The sequence below is a fragment of the Ictidomys tridecemlineatus genome, chromosome 2, assembly GCF_052094955.1.
Source record: "Ictidomys tridecemlineatus isolate mIctTri1 chromosome 2, mIctTri1.hap1, whole genome shotgun sequence".
NCBI lineage: Eukaryota > Metazoa > Chordata > Mammalia > Rodentia > Sciuridae > Ictidomys > Ictidomys tridecemlineatus.
Window position 1 is genome coordinate 24,655,919 of NC_135478.1, and position 23,330 is coordinate 24,679,248.

At 45.6% G+C, this 23,330-nt stretch overlaps 1 protein-coding gene across 1 annotated transcript in view; it reads right to left on the reverse strand.

Moving 5' to 3' along the window:
* Itga9 (integrin subunit alpha 9) overlaps positions 1 to 23,330 on the reverse strand; it is a 321,363-nt gene that overhangs the window by 130,954 nt on the left and 167,079 nt on the right. Inside the window, exon 17 of the mRNA XM_005317430.4 lies at positions 19,060 to 19,136. Coding sequence (XP_005317487.2) covers positions 19,060 to 19,136 — 77 coding nt within the window. The remainder of the gene's footprint in view (positions 1 to 19,059; positions 19,137 to 23,330) is intronic.

The window sequence follows — 23,330 nt, forward strand, 5'->3', positions numbered from 1 at the left end:
AAATTTTGAGTGCTGAGCTAAGACATGGGGACCTTATGAGATCCTCTGAAGTGGCTACTTGAAGGTCGAGTATTTCCCAGCTTCCTGCCCGAGTTGGTTCTCTGGCTTTCTGGCCTCTGCTCCGAACTAGCCTATGTCTTTCCAATAAATTCCTTTTCTGCTTAAATTAACCAGCATGTGTTTTGGTTGTTTGCAATCATTAATACAGCTAATACGGCATGAAAGAGAACTATTTGGACTCTCAATAGGCTATGATAATTTGAACTACACATTTTGGGGGAAAAGAATCATCATTTCCCATCCATGGAAAGAGGACCTTGCTCTCCTGCCTGTCTGGCACGTCAACAAGAATAATAATGTGCAATGAGCAATCTGATGGCCTTGCTGTGGAAGCAAGAGTTTGGAGGATCCAAACAAGATGTGAAACATTAACTCAAAGAAGAGCTTCAAATTCTTGAATGGCCTCCAATAAATTAAGACCCTGACCTCAAGCTATTGTGGCAATTATTTATTATTGTTGGCCATTTTAGTTTTAAACAATTGATGGGTTATTTCTGTCCTCCTGTTTGCTTTTGTAAGATTAAAGGAGTAATTGCCAGACCTTGAGTTAGAAGAGAGGGCTAACCCAGGTTTATCTGGAGAAGGAATTGCACGTAGACTCATGAGTAGCCAGTCTCTTCTGAGTGACCATAGTCTGTATGGCAGAGTAAGCAGAGAGGCGATACAGATGAGCAGAGGACCCCTGGGTAGGGGCCACAGTCTCCTTCCAGTGCTGTTGTTCACATGACCAGTCATTTTCTATCATGTGCAAATGTCAAGGGCTCAGGCCAGGGATGGCTCAACCTCCACCAATCCCTCACACCTGGGCCTCAGTCACTTAGTCATACTGCAAGGTCATTCCTGGGGGGTTTCATAGTCAAATGATTCAAATGTGGCTCTGTGATAAAGAGCAGCCAGGGCAGAATGGGAACTCTGCTGTTTTAAAAGAAGCCTCTACATTGTTTTCATTCTTTCTCCAAAGCTAAAACTCCATGACCAAAACAGTACATTTCTGCTTCCAGAGTTATTCTCAGAAATGACAACGTAACCTGCCAGCATGGTGCTGGGTACTATCAAACGCGTCACCCTTTGGAAACCTCACAGTAACTGTCAAAAGGACCCGACATGGGTCCCGTTTTCAGAGATGAGGAAATCATGAAGCAGAGAGACAAGGCAACTGGCCAAGGGGTTGTTCTGGCCGAGAATCCAGTGGCTCCCACGCCTTCAAAGCCTGTTCCTCTCCAGGTCCCCTCCACGGTCCCCACATTCCCACCTTGCTTCTCACGACCTCAGGAATCCCTTCCCATCTCCCTGTTGGATGAAATCAACTTGTCCTGAGCTCCCCACCTGTGCGCCCCCATCAGCCCTTCATGCGCTTACTGAGGCTGTGGGCATATGTTTACTTGTGTGGCTCTTAGATTAAGAGCCGTCTGTCCTCACACTGGAACACCAGGGAGTGGGGACCTTTGTCTGGTTTTGCTCATCACTAGACTCTCAGAGACAGAAATGTGGCACAAAAATTCTCAGGGAATAAAATTTCTTGAGAATCAAAGATTTTTTTCCCCATAAATAAATAAGCCTCCGTGAAACGTTTGGCAGGAAACCTCTGAGCCTGATCATTTTAGTCTTTCAGCAGGACTGCCACAGAGGTGGGTTTCTCATATGGGTGTCTAAAGAACTCTAGTTGCACAGATGAATGAAAGTCTGTGACGTTCCCTACAACATATCGGCTCCACCTTCCCACTTCCCAGAGAAGAAGCTGCGCCGCAGAGAGGGGACCCCACTCAATGGAGGTCACGCAGCCACTCGGGGCATGAGCTGAAGCCAGCACCAAACTCCTTCAGACATGAAGGCCATTCCAGCTATGGCTCGCACATAGATGCTAAGTCAGGAAGGGCTTCCACAAGAATGTTCTTTTAATGACATCTGAAAAGAACAGGATTCCACGAGGACCAGCCTCTCTGACAGCCCTGCCAAAAGATGAAAATGATCAGGCACAGGGGTTTCCTGGCCAACATTCCACGGGTGCCGATTTATTTATTCAAGAACCATCTTTCTGATTCTCAAGGAATTTTATTCTCCGATAAATTTTCCCATTTAATTCTAATTTGTGCAGCCTTTTTCATGGGTCATATTACTTTATATCTAGATATCGTTGGTGTATTTTTATATGGAAAGCATCATTAAGAGTCAATGTAAGATATGATCTGTACCGTTTTGGATGATAGCAGCAAGTCACGTGTCTGTCCTTCCTTCTTTCCTTCCTCCTCTCCTCATTCTTTCTTATCTGCATCCTTCTTCATCATTAATCCATTCATCCGTTAATTTTAAAAATTAATGCATTATGGATATACTTAATCATGGAGTTCATTTTGACATATTCATAAATGTGTATGACAGAAGTTGCTCCATTTCAGACCCCAGTACTACCCCCTTCCCTCCCCGCATCCATTACTTTTTAAAAACTCTTTTACTGCTCTATACTCACTTAAAAAAAAAAAAAACACAAAGTAAAAGTTGCAGAGGATGTGGAGAAATCGGAATTCTCATGTACTGTTAGAGGGGATATAAAAGAGAACAGTCACTTGAAAAACAGTATGAAAGTTCCTCAAAAAAATTAAACATAGAATTCTCATGTGATTCAGCAATTCCCAAAGGAAAAACAGGGACTCAGAGATTTGTATACATGTGTTCCTAGCAGTGCCACTCATAACAGCCAAGGATGGAAGCAAGTCAAGTACCTAAATTCAATCTAAATTCAATCCCTAGTTAAAAATAAAAATAGTATACAACTTACGTAAAATTTACTCGGCTATGGTCATAAGATTAGAAATGAAACTGCATTTGTGTTCTTAGAATTTAGAATACTTAAAATATGGGATGTATCATCTACAAAAGCTAAATGAGGCAGGGCTGGGGTTGTGGCTCAGCGGTAGAGCACTCGCCTAGCATGAGGCCCTGGGTTCGATCCTTAGCACCACATAAAAATAGATAAATAAAATAAAGTCTCGTGTATAGATGCCTTCTAAGTCAGGAAGGGCTATTGTGTCCAACTATAACTAAATTTTTTTTTTTTAAAACTAACTGAGGTGCTTTGTTTTCTTCCTGACAACTTTTCTTGAAATTGGTAGAGACATTTGGGATGAGTCCAGACGGCTTTAGCAGCTCTCAGGGGCCATCTCTCTTGGTACTTTATTGACCACTGTCAAGGCTTTTCAATTACTAGAGCTCACCATTACAAGCACGAGTAAACCGCACAACTACAATTACTCATTTAATGTCTTCCTATAAAGGATGTGATCACAGAGTACCAAATGTATTGATTGTTACATGAATAATTAAGAAATGGGTATGAATAAAGCCCCAGGGAATGGGCAGGAACTGTCAGGCATCTCCTGAGTGCATGCTAGTGAGTTACCTGGGAAATACATCACAAAGTTGATAGGAGTCACAGAAGGACAGGTACAAAATTATATGCAAGAGAAACTCAGGGGAAGAGTCCAGGTAGAATGAAGTCCTCCGAGAGAGAAGTAGGAATTGAGCCACATCGTAAAGAATGAGGAGTACATGAGTAGGTAGGGAAACAGGAAGTACATTCCATCAGAGAGAAAAATAAACAGAAACTGAGGATAGGGGTGAGTCAGAAATAATATGGAAAGTAGCAGGAAAAGGATGCTCTTAGCATTGAGGTTGGTGGGAGGTAAGTAGAACATGCAGGGTACAAACAGATTCCCTTTAATCTTGAATGTCAGACTTTGAGGTGTATTCTTTAGGCCAGGGAACTGAATCTGGATACCTCAGTCAACGATTCCAGGTACATTGCAAGCAGTGTTTTAATGATAAGACACAAGAGTGAGATCACCATAAAATGTAGTGGGATATGTGGGTTAGCCCCTGTCCCTGGCTCTTATCTCTGTTGCCGGCATAGGCTACAACCAGGATTCCTATTTCTTTGCTAGAAGGCTCCTCCCTGCCATCTAGCAGAGTGCTTAAGAATGGAGTCTCTGATGGCCCTGCAGCAGCCTTCAACCAATGCCTGATGGGAGCTTGTACATAACTACCCAGCTCCCTCATGGATTGGATGGAACAATTCTGAAGTCCATGGTCTAGACCTGTGTCACTTAATATGGTAGCCGCTAGTCGTATGTGGCATTAAGCACTTAAAGTGTGGCTGGTCTAGTTGGATGCCATGACACAAGCCTATAACCCCAGCTCCTTGGGAGTCATCCCAGAGGCAGGTCTTCAGGCAGCTGTCCCAAGGACACATCCCAAGTGTCATAGTTTCAATTTCTACCAATGCTTGCAGTCTACACAGACCTCGTAGTCCTGCCGTATATGGGTGTGGGTGACCAGCCCTGAGCCAGGACTGACCATCAGTGGGTTGCATCAGTGAAATGGTACTCATTATCTATGGCTGTGGGACAAGGGTTCTTACAGGCAGGTATACCCATGTTGTACAGGTTGGTCATTATTTTGAATGTTGCCTCTGACTTAAACTAGTTAAGGATAAGAGGCAAGATACCCCTTGTGGATTCTGTGGTTTGTATACCTCTGTGCTTCCTCAAGGAGACTCACTCTGTGTACAATGACCAGAATCCATTTGAGAAGACAGAGATGGCATCAATTACAAATTTCTGAGCCCATCTCTAGGGAGCCTGCACTCTAGAGAGCGCCTTCTCCTAGTCTCCCAACCTGAGAAGGCATCTGCAGGTAACTTCCAAAGCACAAGAGTATTCGTGTATTTTGGTCCCAGAATGTGGTTATAATGTTTACTCCTCAGCCTCAGTTTACCTCTGAGGGCTGAGAGCTCCTACAGTCAAGTCTACCGTTGTATCTGAGAGTTATTACACAGCCCCCCAGGTTCCCCACAGACACTTTCCAAAGAGCCAGGTTGGGGGGGGGGGCGGAGGTCCTCTCCTTTGTGACAGTAGCAACTCCTCTTCATAGAAAGTTAGCGATCTATGTCAAACTATATAAAAATTCATTTTAAAAAAGACACTTTTCTGTATTTAACTCAAATAATAAAGTTGCCCACCTCAGCCTTTAGTGATAAGATACTAGGGTCAATCCCTCATCCAATACTGCACACATCGTATATGATACAGGTGAAGGCCACATCTTGGATGTAAACAATAAAAACCGTCTACATCATAAAGGTTAAAAAAAATTACAACATTTAAATGTCTATGTATTAGGAGATCAAAGTTTAGAGACTCACGGACTTTCATGTCTAAAAGGGACCTTGAATCAACCTCCTCCCCATTTTTGCAGATGAAAATTCTGAGGACTAAACCAGGCCAGTGGCTTGTTAACTTCTGTGGTTACTAAGTGGTTGGCCCATTTACCTAGTAGCAGTCAGTACCAAGATTCAAGCCCACTGTGCATCATTTAGGGTCCAGACAGGAAAGCAACCTGACACCAGCTAGTTCACCAGAAGGGATTAAAATGGGAAACTAGGTACAAAGGCGTAAGAGGAGCCAGAAAAGTAAAGGAGGGGAGATGAGGAAAACCAGAGATGGGAAGAAACACCCCTAGGACTGGAGCCATAGAGGAAGGAGGTGGATGGCTGGAGGTGAACTTCCAAGAAGGAGCCAGGACCACCAAGGAGAAAGCTGCATTCCTGGGGGTGCTGTTTGCAGAAGGTGGGGCTGGGGAGAAAACCCTGGACCCTTTCTCCCTCCAATCACTGCTGGCTAAATGGAACAGGAAGCCTGTGGGCAAGGAGCCTGGGAAATGTAGTCTTCCCTGTAGGCTGAGGGAAAAGGTGGTGAACAGATCCACATACCAGTTTTCACATGGTGAGTCCATTGTGCTCAGCATATAAGTTAAAGAAGTTTCTCTTTCCCCAACTTATCACAGTCATTCATGTGAGATAGGATCTCGGTAAGGAAAGCTTCAAGTATAGCCAAGAACTGTAGTGGAGTCAGTTCTTATAGATTTTTCCAGCAGAAGCTCCAAAATTTCTCTTTCCCATAGGGGTGGGAAACTTTTTGTCCTGCTGTCCCATTTTACCTGCTAGTGACTGCCTATTACTTTGTATTCCTGCAGATTTCATTAAAACAACAGATTACTGAGAACCCAAATATCAATTTTCATTTCATGAAAGCTTCCCGATTTATAAGGTTCTAGCTAAGGTGGTAAATATTTAGGATTTAATTAACCAAGAACTCCCAAGGATAACACTTTTTTTTATTGTAAGGACAAAGATCATCAAGAAATATTTAAAACAGGGGCTGGAGGCATAGCTTAGTGGTAAGATATGTATTTACCATGGCCTGGTCTCAACCCCCAGTGGGAAGGGAATGGGATAGTCAAAGAGAACATGGTACAAAAGGGGTACAATTCTATTTTTGTTTGTTTTTATTTTTATGTGGGGTGCTGAGGTTTGAACCTAGTGCCTCACACATGCTAGGCAAGTGCTCTACCACTGAGCCATAACTCCAGCCCTACCATTCTAAATATAGTTAAGAAATCAAGTCTCATTTTATTCTGTATTCTAATATACTCTAGATTGAAAGAAACTGTTATTTCTCCCCAACTATTGATTGGTCTTATCCTGTGGTTATCCAATAGCTTGCTCCATATAAACATAGGCAGCCTCCTGAGGTTACAGTCTCAGTCCTGGACCTTCTGCTCTAACCCTTCTGAGGTCCTTGTTCCTGACAAGCTCAGGGGCCTTTCATTTTATATCCTACAACATGCTTCCCTCTGTTCAAAACTTAGTGCTACATCTGAGACCTGCCCACTTCTCTGGCATGTCCATCCCACCCTATCTTGGTGAATTCAGTGGATATTATATAAACGTTAAATAGAAAAATTCAGTAAACAAATCACAAGTTTTAAATAAAGCAATATTCTGAGTAGCAGGATGAAATTTCAAGTCATACCATTTCATCCTGCTTGGGAGATACATCATCTCTGACTAGTGTATCCACACTGTATATTCTACCCACCAGATAATCATTTAGTAGCTTTTTTGGGTTTTGAATATGACAGTCCAAAAGTTCATGTAACCTTTGTTTTATTTAATACTGATCCCAAAGGGCAAGAGGAGTGATGCTGGCAATTTTGCTACACTATATTGTCATGATTCTTCTGTTTTATTATCGTTGTTAACCTCTCATTGTGCCTAATTTATAAATTAAACTTCATCATAGTAGGTATGTATAGAAAAAAACATAGTACATAAAGTTTGGTACTATTCTACTATTAGTCTTGAAACATATCTCCTCTGAATGGGTAGCTTTAATTTTCATATCCTCAAATACCACATAAACCAATAACACTATCATTTAACAGAATATGCCATATACGTATATACGTATACTCCAACGATGGGTTATTGTTCCATATAGTTTGAGATGTACCTTATATCTAACTGTGTTCTATAAATCTCTTCCAATCTTGTAAAACAAACTCACATAGTTATTGGATCCAGCTAGAGATTGGGAGGTATACTCTATAAGGCACCTCAATTAAAAGTGACCTTGGGTCAGGGAAATGAGTCCTGGGACTGAATTCCTGGGTTGAAAACCCACATATATGAAGGCAGAAACACCTCACCTCCTTCCTATGGAGAATCCACCTGGGCTAGTGCTGTGCTCATAGAATGAGAGAAAGAGAAAAGCATTCACCAAGGCGATTCGAGTCAAAATTGTGGTATTCCTAGCAATATTCCAATAATTGAGGTAAACAAGTGTTACTTCAAAAAATAAATAACAAGCCTGCTGACTTTGGCCCCAGCTTTGATTCTTTTAACCACTCGCATAATGGCAGCATCAGTATTGGCTTTAAAGGTCATCTTCTAACAAGGCAAACAAGCAGGAACAGGGTCCTTCCCCGTCTCTCTAAGCGGCTAGGGGTCCCTCCCGCTCCATCTATGCAACCGTGCAAAGAAATACTGATTCCTGGCAAACAGAGGAATTCAAATCCTCATCATCCTTTCGGAGCAGTCTCCTGGATCACTAAATCTCAGGACATCTGGAACAAATCAGGTTCATTCACTGTAACCACTGCATTAAAGACAAAGAATACTTTGAGGGGCAGAGGAATTCCCAAGATCTGTGGGCTGCTCAGAGGTTTGATGTCATACGACAGGGATGGAGGGCGTGATGCTCGAGTTGACCTAGCCCTGGCACGCTGCCACACTGTGCCACACGCACGTTGCCCTGGAACCAGGCTAGGCTCACCATGCGAGAAGCCCACCTGCATGTCACAGAAGGCAGCAAGCCAGACGACCCCAGAGAACTCGCATCAGGAGGGCCAGAGTGGTCCCTGGATGGATAACTCTGCAGTAGCCGCAACGTTTCCCTGCTTCTAGTTCAAGAGCCAAGTGGGAGCTCTAAATGGTTCCAGGCAAGAAAACATACGGAAATTACTAGTCTCCCTGGATTGTGTATCCTTTTTCCTTTACAGCCAGGCAAAAGCAGGTCTGCACTACCCAGACGCAGCACCTCCAATATCAATGTATTTTGTCCACCCGGACCAGATGCCAGCTTTCTCTGCTTTGGGCCTGAAGCACTCGTTTTCTTGAGCTCACCAAAGCCCTGGAGTTCCTGGTGTCTTTAATAAGCAAGCAACAAGGAGTGAATGTTTACCTTGTATCAGGGTCACGACGAAGGTTAGGAGCCACACAGGGAGGGGAAACACTTTCTCCAGAGGCTTCTAAATTTTGTCTTACAATGTATGCCTGTGATCCCAGCAACTCAGGAGGCTGAGGCAGGAGGATCCCTCAATCCCTAAACCACATCCCCAGCCTTTCTGCTTATATCTTAGAGACAGGGTCTAGTTGAGCTGCTTAGGCCTTCACTAATTTGCTGGGGCTGGCTTTGAATTTGCGATCCTCCTGCCTTCGCCTCCCAAGCTGTTAGGATTACAGGTGTGCACCACCACGCCCAGCCCACAGAACACTTTCTGAAGAAGAGCCCAGGGACCCTGGTGAGGCAGTCCAGCCATTCCGACCGAGTGTCCTGTGTTCCCTTATGCTACAGGAACAGTTTCTGGTCCCCTGCCTGTAAAACGTTTTGCCGAGGAAGCCGTCTCTCACAGGGTGCCCCTCTCCCTTTATCTCTTGGGTCCCCTCTAAAAGCAAAATCCCAGGGAAGAAGCATCCAGCAGCAATCCCTAGGATCTAAGTCCCAGGATGGCCTGAAGGAGCCCCCTGCATCACTCCATGGCCCAGTTTTCAAACATAAACACCACCATCTTCCAATTCCAAGAGGGAAAACAAAAAGCACACCAGCAACTGTCTCATCATTAATGTTTGATAAATATAGGTAACTTGGAAAAAAAAAAAAAAACAACAAAAACACAAAATCAGTCTGCCTGGCCAGAAGAGATAAGGACAGACAGACACAGCGTGAGTGTAAGTCCTACAGTTATCTCGGGATGGGCTCCCCAGATGCAGCATCTGTGACACGCAGTGGGGGTTTGCTGGGGAACCAGGGAAGCTGGCTGGGCAAGGCTGAGGCCTTTGATCAAGTCCAGCCTTGGCCTGATCCACGAGAGGTTCTGGAGCACAGAGTGCCACAAGTCCATCTGCACTTGAGATAATGGCTGGCCTCCTGCACCCCAACTGGCCGGCCAGCCAGCCAGCAGCTGAGGGCTGCCCTCTGGGGAGACCGGGTGTGACCTCCCAGGAAAGGCAGTTCTCAGGACACCAGTGACTCCCCCAGCCAGACGAGGGGCAGCTGTGAGTCTTTGGCTGCCAACATGGCAGGAGGGAACAGGCACCTGCACGGTGAGAGACCTGGGTGTGGAACCAATTGCATCCACCCAGCTCGTCCTGTTTGGATCAAGAACACCTGGAATGAAGTCAGGAAAGACGGCTCATAACATCTACATGTTTCTAGGAGGTACCTCCCCTCTCATTATAGCTGCAGGGACTAGGATTTCAGGGAAGCTCATGGTAAACCCAAGCCTCACCTTTGGATGTGACGGGTGGGGACAGTGATCACTGGAGACTGCCACACCCCCACCCCCCCCCAAAAAAAGGTCCAACCTTCCTTGGCCACAGCTGTCTTTGGCTTTTCATCCATTGACAGCCCGCAGGGAATCCTGACCCTCCCAGGGTTGTATCAGGGGGCTCAGAACCAACTTTAAAGAGATGTTATATGTCAAGGTATACCCAGGGCAATAAGAAGAGTGTGCAGAGAGCAAAGCAACTGCGCAGCTGCAGATCTGGCCTTCTGTCACAGCAACGAGTCCCCTCTGGGATGGGTGAGTCTAGTATTCAGTGGCAAGAGACCAAGGAACATAGTCACATGAAACAAATTGCAAAAATCTTAGTGAAGAAACAGCACATGGCTTCCCATCTGAGAGAAGGGAGGGATCTAGGGGCTGTATTCTCTCGATAGGTCCTTTCCTTGGGGCTGATCAGAAGGAAAATGGTCATCTCACCACCACCCTGCTGGAAAGACTCTGTCTCACACAGCATAGATCTCCAGTGGGTGGCTACGTTTGGAAGACGAGGAAAATACTACTGAATAGAATTTTATTAGGCTCCCAGTGAGGTAGACCCAGACATCCTGGGAGTCTCAGGAAGCAGGCCTGCCGTGATCACACCCCTTCTGTGGTTGCCATGGTTTCTGCCTAGGTCCTGCCTCTCACACCCCTCTGTGGATGCCCATGGTCCTACTCTCCAGAAAGCTAAAGCTGGAAAATCTTGATCAGTGTCTGCTTAGCCGTGGGAGGGCTGTCCCTGAAACATGCTCTTTGTTGGGACAGATCTGTGGCTCGTGTGTTCTGGTGGGGCCTTGGAAAGCTCCCTCAGCACTTTGTCCCACAAAGGAAAAGGGTCAGTTCCTTGGGTGGTGGCCCCTCCGTCCCCAAATACTCAGTTTTACTCAGGAAACCACAAATCAGATCCTCCCTGCCATGGAAGAGAAATTCCAAAAGTCATTTCCACCCAGAGATAGGCCAGGCTCTCCAAGCTGTGAGGGCTATTTAAAGACAAAGGCCACCGGTGGAACTGCCGGAATAGAGAACTCCGGAGCTGCCCACCAGGTGTTTTTCTTGCCTCGGTCATTTGACTTTCTTTTTGACCTCAGATAAGTGACTCAAATCCCTATCAGCTTCCTGATCTGCCCCAGAAATGCTGTGGATCCAGGAACACAGATAAAACACACTAATCTCAAAACAACAACAACAACAACAACAAACGTGCTGGGTTTGTTTCTAGCCAGCTGGATTACATATATGACAAATGAAGTGGCGTCATGGAGCCACAGGCTGGGATTATTCCTGGGCTGGGCTGCAGCCAGAGCTCCCAAGAAACAGGGTTCTGGCTGCAAGAATGAGCCTGGTCCATATCAATTCCAGGATGCTGGAGGGCTCTGGAGTCTCATCCTCTCTGCCTGGGATCAGCCGTGGACAAACCCCTCACCTGTCCTTGCTGCCGTCCTTAAGGAAGCAAGAAGAAAGCTTTTGGCCCTACCCTTGGCTAGTGGGTCTGCCCTGAAGAAAAAGCCCCTCTGCGTGTCGGTGATGGCTGTTATGCTGGGTAGGGATCGGGGAGGACACAAGACACAGAAAAAGTGCAATGGGAATTATGGTTGCTACAGACAGGAAGTGCTTGGGTGTTTGGCAAAACAGTCAAGGTTGGGTGTTTGGCAAAACATGGAGTAAGAACCTTCTCAGGAAGTTCATGGGAAGAGGCATCCACATCAAAGGTGATTTAACACTCCTTTTAACATTCCTGCAGGAAACTCCATGGTAAATTCATCAACTGAAAATCTTTAAGAAAGTGGGTACAGGAGACAGCATCCTTGTCCCTGGCCATTGCCCCTCAGATTCTTCCCAATGTGCTGACTTCCAGCTACCAGCCTCTGCATCTTTCTGAGGGTCTTTTTCCAGGACTAGACAAAGCTGTTGCATCCCAAGCATTAATCGCCCCCCACCCCAGCCCCAGAGTGGCCCTCAACCCACGGGTCGCAGGAGCTGGTTTTCTAGTTCTTAGATGCAGTCGTTCTAAGAGCCCCATTCTGTGGGATCCCACAGCTCTGCTCCCTGGCATTGTCCTGCGTGATGAATCTCAGTCGGCCGCTGTGCCAGCTGGGTCTGGAGGCCTGCTTGACAGTCTCTGTGAAGTCACACCCTGTGTTCTGTGGCTTCACAGCTCCTCCCAACAGGAAGCAGAGTCTAGTTCCCCACCCCTTAATCAGACTGATCCTGTGACTTGATTTTGGGCAACCAAATATAGGAAAGTGACAGTATACCAATTTTGCAACCAGGCCTCAAAAGTCTTGGGTGCTATTGTTCCTTTTAGGACCCCCGCCACACTATAAGAATAAATATGGCTGGGCATGTTGGTGCTCACCTGTATACCCAGAGACTCAGGAGCTGAGGCAGGAGGTTCATGAGTTCAAAGACAGCCTCAGCAACTTAGCGAGACCCTAAGAAACTCAGCAAGACCCTGTCTGTAAATAAAACATAAAAACAGCTGGGGATGTGGCTCAGTGGTTTAGCACCCCTGGGTTCAATTTTCTAGCACCAAAAAAAAAAAAAAAAAAAAAAGAATTTTGGGCTGACATGCTAGAGGATGAGACCACGAGGGGGGAAAGAGAGGAGCCCCAGTGAACAAGTGCCAGAAACAAAGGCTACTAGACAACCTGAATCTGGATGCAGACACACAAGGGAGCCCAGGCTGAACCGCGGAGCCGCAGAATCACAAGTAAACACATGGTGGTTATTTTAAGGCATGAAGTTCTGGGGTGATTTGCTGCACAGCAATAAATAACCGATATGCTGGTGTTACGGCGCACCCTTATTGGCAAGCTTCCCTGTGGATACTTCCTTACTCTTTACCTTTGCTTCCTGCACATTTCACATAAATTATTTGCACTCGAATCCTCATCTCCGGTCAGCATCGAGGGGAACTCAAACTCAGACCATATGGAGCACTTCCTCCCCTGCGCCTCCAGGGAACTCCCTCACATGGCCGTCATACGATGATCATGGTAATGACGACACGTTGCTGGCATGCACGTCTGCATCTGGACTGAGAGCACTGTGACGCAGCAGCGTGTCCCTATTTACTTCCATCAAGCCAGGCACATCCACAGCAAGTGTCCCATCCACATTTTTCAAATAAACGAATATATGAGCACCCTGTCACCTCTTGACAGGTGTGCAGAATCTGGGCTCTCCGGAAGCATCTCACCTTCAGTATCTCTTCCAGAGTGTGACCAACTGTCCCTCGCTTTCTTGACACCACTGATTGCCTACCCTAGGGCCTGAATCCCACCCTTGGCTAGGTGACTCCGACAGGAGGCCCATCTACATGCTCTTCACCCTTGAAAGGCTCCCGCAGGGTGAGGAGAGGTATCTGCTGCCTCCTCTTAGGGACCCACATCAGAGCAAGGGCCAAGGCATGTTCTGACAGGGGAGGAGGATGGCTTCAGCCCTCATTCAGAAAGTTCCAGCCACTAGAGCATTCCACCCTGATTTCAAGAATATACCATTGAGAAAACCAGAAAGAACTACAAAAGCCAGCTGCTCTCAATCAACAAACCTTGCCTTTTTTTTTTTTTTTTGCTTAAGTGGCTGCATTCAATGAAGGGGGCGGGGTAGGGAAATCACGTGGCTAATGTTCTGACAACCGGAAAAAGTTTTCCAGGCTTATGATCAGCTCCCAGTCACCTTCCCTCACAAAATGGTAATAATAATTGTTCTAGTTAGCGTCGCATCACCGTGGCTAAAAAATACCCAGCAAGACCAACTTAGAGAAAAAGTTTCTATGGGGCTCATGATTTCAGAGGTCTCAGTCCACAGACCGCTGACTCCATTGCCTTGGGGCCAAGATGAGGCAAATCATCACGGTGGAAGGGCCCAGTAGAGGAAGGCTTCTCAGCTCATGCAGAGTTAGGAAGCAGAAAGATAAGGGGGAGAAGGGGCCACAGGGAAGATGCACCCTTCCAGTGTATGCCTCCCAATGACCTACCTCCCCCAGCATGCCCAGCCTGTCTACGGTCTGTCCATTCCAGTTTGAATGAGCTGATTAGGTTACAGCTCTCCCAATCAATCATTTCACTTCCGCACATTCCTGCATGAATAAGGGAGCTTTGGAGGACACCTCGTATCCAAACCCCGGTGGTAACTATACTCATGGTGATGTTGTTGCTGCCTTTGAGGAATCTGCTGGCACGCCAGCGACGAGTTCATGGACAAACTTGAGTTCTCCAGAGAGAGAACACTGAGCCTAGACAGAAAAAAGAATGCAGGGTCTGCCACTGACCCAGTTGACAGGTGGCTCACGTCTCCAGTGGGAAAGTCACTGCACATCCTCCAGGTCATGTGGCTCATGGGGAGAGTGTGTGGGAATAGAAGGAAGCCATCTTTGATCATGGGCTTTTCCCCCCAACTACCTCCCTTCTGAACTGGGGTTTTTACAAAGAGGATCCTCAGTGTCCCCACCTTGCTACTTCCGGTGCACAGCCAGCTGATATAAAAACTCAGCATCAATTGAGGCCAACATAGAGCAGAATGCAGAACCAGGAACTCCCCACTTTGATTTCCCCCATAACATGAGCCCTTGAGCAAGTAACCTGGCCTCCCTAGCCTCCATATCCTAAGCACTAAAAAGCATGTAACCGTATCTACTTCTCAGTGTTATTGAGAGGATTAAATGGGAAAAAATGTAGCTCTCATTTATAAGTGTTTACTATGTGCTAAGCACTTTTAGAAGCAATTAAATACATATAAATTCATTATCTATAACCCTATAAGATGCTGGAATTATTTTTTCATCTTACAGAGAAGGAAAGAGGCACAGAGATGTTAAGCAATCTGCCCCATGGTAAACAGCTGGTGAGACACTACGGTGCTTTTCTATATACCAAGTACTCTGTAGAGTACCCAGTGCACAGAGGGGCAGAAAATATTTTCCTGACCCCTGACATTGGGTATGGCCATGTACCTTGCTATGGACAATAGAAAAGTCTGATATAATAGTGGGGCAATTGTGTCCCTAGGCCTTAAGGGCCATTGCACCATGAACAATGCTCTCTTCCCCTTCATAATTCAAGACACTGTTCCTTTCCACCTTTCATGATACAGTTGATTATTCTGACCACTTTTGAGAAGGAAAACAATTTGATTTGAGCTAAATCACTCTCTAAGTGATTTAGCATTAATGAATAAAATATTGTTTATTTTAAGACTCGGGCTCCTCCATCGGGTGGGTGTTCTGCCTCCAGCCACTGTACGTCACACAGCCTGTCTACCCAGTCACTGAAGTTGTCTCTCCCTTATCCCCCTTTTCAATATAGTGAGGGTACAGCTGACACGAGAGCGAGGTCCTAAAGACAGCATGAAAGGCAAAAACTGTGTCCACATTGCCATGTTGAAGCCCTGGGGGAGCGAGACGGTGGAGAGCCACCTAGAATCCCTCCAAAAGCCCATCCCTGCCCAGGGCACTCCTTCACCGAGACAAGTGGCAGTGGCCCCACAGAGCTGTATCAGGGAGGTAGGAGCTGAGATGGGTGGAAAGAGGGACACACTCAGAACTCAAGCTGGAACATGCCGTTCAGTGGTGGAGGAGATGGACCAACCCACATCATCCCTCCCCTGGAGCGTATCTAGTTGCATTCCTGGGAAGTTAATGTACCTGAGCTGGGACTCGGCTCTACTGCACTGGCTTGGAGATGCAGCCCCAAATCCCAGGTGTGTCACAATCCAGCTTCTTTCTTTCTCTCACACTCTGTTCTCTTCGACTGCAGACACCTGCAGTTCCTCATGGGAGTCCTCTGCTCACCTTTTTCCTCTGCCTAGAGTACTGAAGTCCTCCTCCCTCCCTCCCTCTTAATACAGCCTCCTGGAAGTCACCCCATGCCCTGCCAGGACCCACTCACCTCTCTTATACGAGGTCATGCCACACTGTCCAGTCTCCCGGCCCTGTCCCTGGCCAGGCTGTGCACACCAGGGGAGTGGGCCGCATATGGTTCACATCTACAGTGGTGCCCAGTACTTGCTCTCGAACAATGAAGGAGTATACATCTCATCCCAGGCAACAATGACTCAGAGCTAAATGATAGCTGAAGCGGCTCACCCACAGTTCAGGCTCCTAAAACACCCTCAACCAAATCCAGACCCTGTTTCTGCTCCAGTTTGCTGCACATTGTGCCTGGCTCTGCAGAGTGAGTGTTCCAAGTCTAGGGCTGTCCGGTGTAACTGAAACCACAGGTTTAGCTGTATATCTGCACTTATCCAGTTACCAATCAACATTTCCCTGATGGCTCCTGTGGGAACAGCTATGGGTCCAAGAGTATAATGAAAGTTTCTTAATGGAGGATCCTGCCAAAAGGCTATTTTGAGAGACCGAGAGACCTCCTGGGAAATAACTCATCCTTCAGAAAGGCTGAGAGGTCCTCTGGTCCAAGAACATTGATTTTGAGGCTCAGGAAAACTCCTCCAGTCTCCAGGGCTCATGTCTGAGTTCTAGGAAGACGGAACTGCAAGAAAGGCTGAAATGGCCCCGGAAGCTACAAGGCACCAGGAGGAGTGACAGGGTTCCCCAGGGCTCACATGCTGTGGGAGACGGCCTTGTTGGTCCCAGTCCTTTACCCTATATTCATGCCCTTTGCAGTGTAAATTTGTAGCTCTCACTAAAGGGGCAGAAAATATTTTCCTGTCCCTTAACTTTGGGTATGGCCATGTGCCTTGCTATGGCCAATAGAAAAATCTGATATAATAGTGGGGCAATTCTGCCCCTAGGCCTCAAGGGCCATTGCATATGTCTGCTTGTCCTTGAGCAATTTCATCATGCAGTAAGAATATGCCCATGCTAGCCCACTCGTTCCCTGGGGGAAATTAAAGACACATGGGACAGAGTTAAACTGGGCCAACCAAGACTGGAGTTTACCTTCCACTGAACCCAGAGGCATGAACAAGTCAGCCAACATCCAGCTGAATCCAGCCAATCTCACCTGACCTGAGAATAAGTGATTGCTGTCTTATGCCATGTGTTTGAGGGTGGTTTGTTATGCAGCATCTTTGGTAGCAATAGCTAGCTGATACATGTGGGGTCTCGTCCCTGGCCACCACATTAGCTATTCTGGCATTATTTTTTTTTAAATTTTTTTTTTAAAGAGAGAGAGAGAGAGAGAGGGGGTGGCTGAGAATTTTTTTAATATTTATTTTTCAGTTCTTGGCAGACACAACATCTTTGTTGGTATGTGGTGCTGAGGATCGAACCCGGGCCGCATGCACGCCAGGCGAGCGCGCTACCGCTTGAGCCACATCCCCAGCCCTATTCTGGCATTATTGATTGGATCCACAGGGTACACCTGATACTAATCACACTTCTGAAAGACCAAGTTGGGGCAGAGGTGGCAGTTTTAGTCATACGATGCTTTACTGACCATGAGCCTTGATTCTTACATCTTAATCCACAGAAAGCACAACTAAAAAAAAGCTGGATTTGTCTACCCACTAATGGGTAGCAAGAGCAATAGGATTTTCCTTACTTAAAATTTAACCTTGGATCAAGTAAATTATTATCCCACATCGAATTTTCTATGATCTATAGTCTGCTTTGAAGTTAAAAAAAATCCATGTAATTTTGTTTATTACTCTTTCCCTAAAACACTTTTTGGAAGATCTCCTCAAAATTAAAATTAATGAGCTGATAATTTAAGAAATTTCTTTAGAATTGGTTTTTCTAGTAACCCTGGAAGGCCTTTCTAAGTTAAGCAATCCCTATATCTACTTCATGAGTTTAAAGTAATTTTTTAAGATTGGCAAAGAATATGCTACTTTAAGCTGCCATATTTTCCCCAGTGTAAGAGTGAAGTTAATGAATTAATATTTAAGTGGTTTGGAAGAGTATTTGTGTGTTATGTTGCCTTTGGGAGAAAGCAGTTGGGGAGATACACCTTCCTGTAAAAATTCAAACCATAAGGCATCTTAGCATTGATGAATAAAATATTGTTTATTTTCGGTACTAAGAATTGAACCTAGGGACACTTAACCACTGAGCCACATCCCTAGCCCTTTTTAAATTTATTTTGAGACAGGGTCTAGCTAAGTTTCTTAGGGCCTCATTAAGTTGCTGAGGCTGGCTTTGAACCTGTGATCCTCCTAAAAGTTTATTATTAAAAAAAAAAAAAAAGCAAAAATGCCCTAGTGTAGTTACTCATTCATGATGGGGTACTTCTTTAATTCCATCCCAATTTAACTCTCGGCAATGCAAGTAAGGGACATGTATGGCATTTTAGAGACTAGCTATCAAAACTGAGGACTGCTTTGAGAAATGGTAATAAATCTTACAGAGGGGTTTCTGGCCCCAAGGCTAACGACAATCTTTCAGAAGGTATTGTTCCAAAAGGAAACCATTCTTGAAATGTGGCTAAATGATTCAGGACCAGCACCTTCATCCTAAAAGAAGTCTAAAATAAAAGGTTGGCAAAGAGGAAACAGAAAGCCTCTGTACCATTCACCTTTAGCCTAGGGGGACTTGCATACTGCAGGAGGAAACCCTGAAATAATAAAGAGACGGTCTGCTTGGATCAGATCAGCCTGCCCCTCGACTCCACCCCTGTCCTGCTACAGAAACACGACTTGCTGCTAAAGCCGGAAAGACACCACTGTTCAGTATGTGGGGATGGGGGAGGGGGGATCTTTATGTAGTAAGAGGTTAAATCATGACATGATCCCAAAAAGTTCGACGTTGGCATTACCATATGGTTCAACTTAATAGGATGAGTAAACATAAAATATCTTCCCAACGCACAAATACTCTTAAAAATTAGAAATCTAAGCTAAATTGTGAGATATGTGAAATTGCAAACAAAATCCAAACTCTCTTCCCCAAATCATAGCTATTGTTAAAATTATACTTAACAAAAACATACACACACACACACACACACACACACACACACACACACACACACAATATAGGACCATAACCCACCAACACCATTTACCTTTGTGGTGGGGAAATCTGAACATTCAGGCTTGGGGTCTGGAATTAAGAAAAACTCAACTTCTCAGGACAATGTCATAAAAGGAACATTGACATACCTGGAGAGCAGCAGTTTACCCTGGAGCTGCAGGTCGGCAGCACAGTCCTCAGATCGGCAATTCCTTTCAAAAACAGTCTGTGAAAGAAATGATAGAAAGGTTGGAATAGGGTTTAAGGGCAAAGCAGTAAGTGATGGCCTACTGCCTCTTGCAAAGCAGTAGAAATTCTTCCTTCAGGCCCTCCAAGGACTCTCCTCCCACTCCAAGAAGCTGGCTCCCTGGGAGGGTGAGGGAAGCTTCTCCAGGTTCCACAGAAGCCTAAATCAACAGTGGTCTTGATTCATGAGTACATTCCTTACTTGATTCGCTTCTCAGTCTCCTGAAGCACTTCTTCAGGAAGCATGCATGACTGGTGTCCTTTCGTCTATACTTTTCTGACAAAAACCTTTTAGATGCTCTTGGACATGCATGAATAATCATTCCTTGAAGTCAATAATTCTTAGATTACAGTCAGGTCATTTTCCCCATTTGTTCTCTTGGGGAAGAGAAAAAAAAAATCTGCATCGGAGATAGGCTCGGCCTAAGCAATGGGACCATATTAAATGGTTAGGGCCAAAGGGAAATGTCAAAGGCAATCAGGCCATTGGACGGAGGGCAGCATAATGGGACAGAAGAGATGCTTTCCCGTTTCTCGGGGAAGCAGCTAGTGGTTAGCAGGGAATAGTGGCTTTTCTCTAACCGAGACTAGGCCTCCACAGTCAAAGCCCCACCCAGTGCTGGGGCCTGAGGTTCTGTGGTTAAAAACCAACATTATTTGCAGAGAGCTTGCCCAAATGTGTAAGGAAGCTTCATGGAGGGTGGCCAGGGAATTGGGAACAGCACTTTGTTGTAAGGGATAGAGTTTTCTTCTCTCTGCAGCACATGGAGAGCTTGTTAGTATGTCCCTCCATCTGATCCCCATCTATGCTTCGGACGATGGAGACGCTTCACTATTGTTAAGATGGCTTTGATCATCTCAATGGGATTTGGAGACAAGAACCTGATGCCCTTGTTTGTTATTTTGATTTATTTACCGTTAAACTTCATTGTCTCACTCCTCATGGCTGTGAGGGCTTTATTTTTTCCCCTCCCCGATAGCAGAGTTTGGGGTAATAGCCCATAGCAGAAGCGTAGGTGGCTTCTCAGAGTGCCAGTGTGGACTCCAACAAACTTGCTGGCCAATGGATAGTCTAGACTCCACCAGACAGGGTAATTTTGCCTATGGAAATTCATATTCCTGTGCCACGTTTCCAAAAGAATACAGTGTCCCAGCCAACGTTCCCTTCCTTGATTATAGGAGGAAAAATCATGGAATTCTTGGGCAACATGAGGAAATTCCTGTGTTCTTTTGGACACTAACAGGGGCAAGGAAAGAGCCAGATCTCCAGGAGACTTCAGAGTAAGACTCTTGTGCTTTCTTTGCCATCTCAAAGCAGGCGGAAGAGGGCTTAGGAGCTGCAACATCCCAAGCAAGAAATGCTTTGAGAGCCTAAAACACAGAAGCATCAAGGGTGGCCTCACCACCAACCGGATCCATCTTACACTTGAAGGTCCCCCGACAGGGCCCCTGCATGCCTTGAACCTAACTTTGTATTCACAATTCTACATTCTTTTTTTCCTTCAAGCTCTTCCCTCCCTGTCAACTGTAGAGACTTTGGGCCCCCCAAAACCCAGATGTACCCCTGGGTCAGTCTCTTCCATACACGTGCCTCCCATCACAGAGGTTGGTCACCGTCTGACCCCTGGGCTTTGGAGGTGGGATGGAGGGGCATGATGGGTGGGGGAGGAAGCAGGTGAGAACTTAAGAGGAAGATGTCACCTAAACCCCTCCTGTGACAGGAGTTCCAGGCCCTGCCCTCCTGATCTCTGTCATTCTGGCTCTCGTGCCAGCTGTGCCCTGGACTGGCCTTGCAATTTCCTCATTACATGTAAGTGAACACCACTGGGGCCTCCTGGGTGGGTGACAGTGACGAGAAAGGACAATGGAGATGAAGAACAGATGTGACTCTATGTCTCTACAGGTGACTGTGCTTTCCACGTCCAAACACGATACTTCCCAGTGTGGCTTTGACAACCCCATCACGGAGAGGCAGAATCTCATGCTTCCTTCCCTGCCGTGGGGAGGATCTGTGGTGACGGTGGCAATAACAGTTATGTGACTTCCAAGGCTCAGCCATAAAAAGCAATCGAGCTTTCACCTCTTTCACTTTGGGCTTTTTTCTTGGAGCTCGGCCACTCTGCACAGAGGATAGCCCAGCTGGCCCCGGAGAGGCTCATATGGAGAGAATAGGCAATCCCCTCAGCTCGAAGGCCGAGGGAGCCATCAAGGAAGTGGGACCCTCAGGGGTCCCAACAGGTACCTGGTGGAGCAAAGATGAGGTCTTCTAACCAAGTCCTACCAAATTACCAACTCACAATTTCCCCCCCTTTTTTTTTTTGCACTGTTAACCAATTTCTTGCTCATTCCCTTGTGCTTAGGAAATTTGTTAAGATTTGTTCTGTGACTCAACACGTGTTCCACCCTGAAAGTGTTCCTTGTGCACTTGGAAAAACCTGTATTCTGTCCGAGCAAAGTTTTATATGTATCCATTAGGTTGTCTGATTTACAAACATTGTTCAAATCTGCTCTGCCTTTTATTGATTTTCTGTCTAGATGCTCTATTCGTTGTTGAAAGTGAGGCACTGAAATCTATTCCTGTACCGCTGTCAAGTTCTCCTTTTCAGATCAGTCAATATTTGCTTTAGGTATGCAAGTATTCTGATGTGGGGTGCATACATATTGATAACCGTTGTATCTCCTTGTTGACCCTTTAATCCCTTCTTTGTATCTGGAGAAGCTTTTAACTGCAAGTCCACTTTGATGTGAGTAGACGCTGCCCCTGCTTTCCCTGGTTTATCATTGCCTGGACTCCTCTCCCATTCCTGTGTACATCCCTGAATCTAAAGTGAGTGAGCCTCTTGTAGATAGCACACATTGGACGTGTGTGTGTATGTGTGTGTTTAATCTATTCAGGCACCATGTAGTCTTTTATTGAGGAGTTTAAAGTAAGCATGAATATGGAAGGGTTTTCTAAGCTGGGCATGGTGGTGCATGCCTATAATCCCGGTAACTCAAGAGGCTGAGGCAAGAGGATTACAAGTTTGAGGCCAGCCTTAGCAACACAATGAGACTGTGTCTCAAAATAAAAAGGACTGGAGATATGGCTCAGTGGTAAAGCATGCTTAAGTTCAATCTCTAATACCCTCCCCCCCAAAAAAAAGAAGAAGAAAGGAATTCCTGTCATTTTGGTAGTTTTTTTCCTGTATGCCTTATAGTTCTTGTGGCATCTTTTCCTCTCTTGCTGTTTTCTTCTATGTTACTTTTTCTTTTTTCTTTTGGTATTGATAGACTGAATTTTTTTTTTAACTTTTGGGTTACTTCTATGTGTATTTGTAATTACCAATGGGCTTACATAAAGTATCTTCTGTAATAAGGTCTCTTCTGACAGTCTATTAGAAGCTGAGAGCTTCACCTATACAAAGGAACTCAGTTTCCCTTTACTCTTGCCAGACATCATATGCTGTTGATGCCTCAATTTACCACAACTAGCACCATTTATAGTTCCTTTCATCTTTTAACTGCTACCATAGAATCTCAGGTGATGGTCTCACCCTTCTGCAGTGGTATGATGTTATGTTTCTGTCTGTATCTGCCTTTGCCAACAAGTTTCCCATCTCATTTCTCTTATGGCTGCTTAGAGACCTTTCATTTCAACTTGAACCCCTTTAAGCATCTCTGGTGAAGCAGGCCTAGGGGCAAAAGAAGTCTGCACACCCCCCTCGCTGCTGAAGGGCAGGTTTTCTAGATAAAGAATTCTGGGTTGGCATTTTCTTTCCTCCAACTTTGAGTATCTCATTCCACGCCTTTCTGTTCTGCAAGGTTTCTGCTGGAAAAGCCACACTGTGGAAATGCAAATCAAAACCACCTGGCCATAGGATGGCGATTGTCAGAGAAGAGATCGCCAGAGTCAGGTGAGGGTGTGGAGAAAAGGGAGCCCTTATGTGTGACGGACAGAACTTGAACGGGTTCAGCCAAGATGAAAACTGATATGAAAGTTCCTCAAAACATTGAAAATACAACTGCCATAGGATCCGGCAAGTCTAAAGGAAATGAAATCAGTACCTTTTAGGGAGATCTGCACTCCCAGGTTTATTCGAGCACCATTCACACTTGCTAACATAGGAAGCAACCCATCTGTCAACAGGTAAATGGATGAAGAAGTTTTCCTAAGTACAAATGCTCCTCCTCTCCT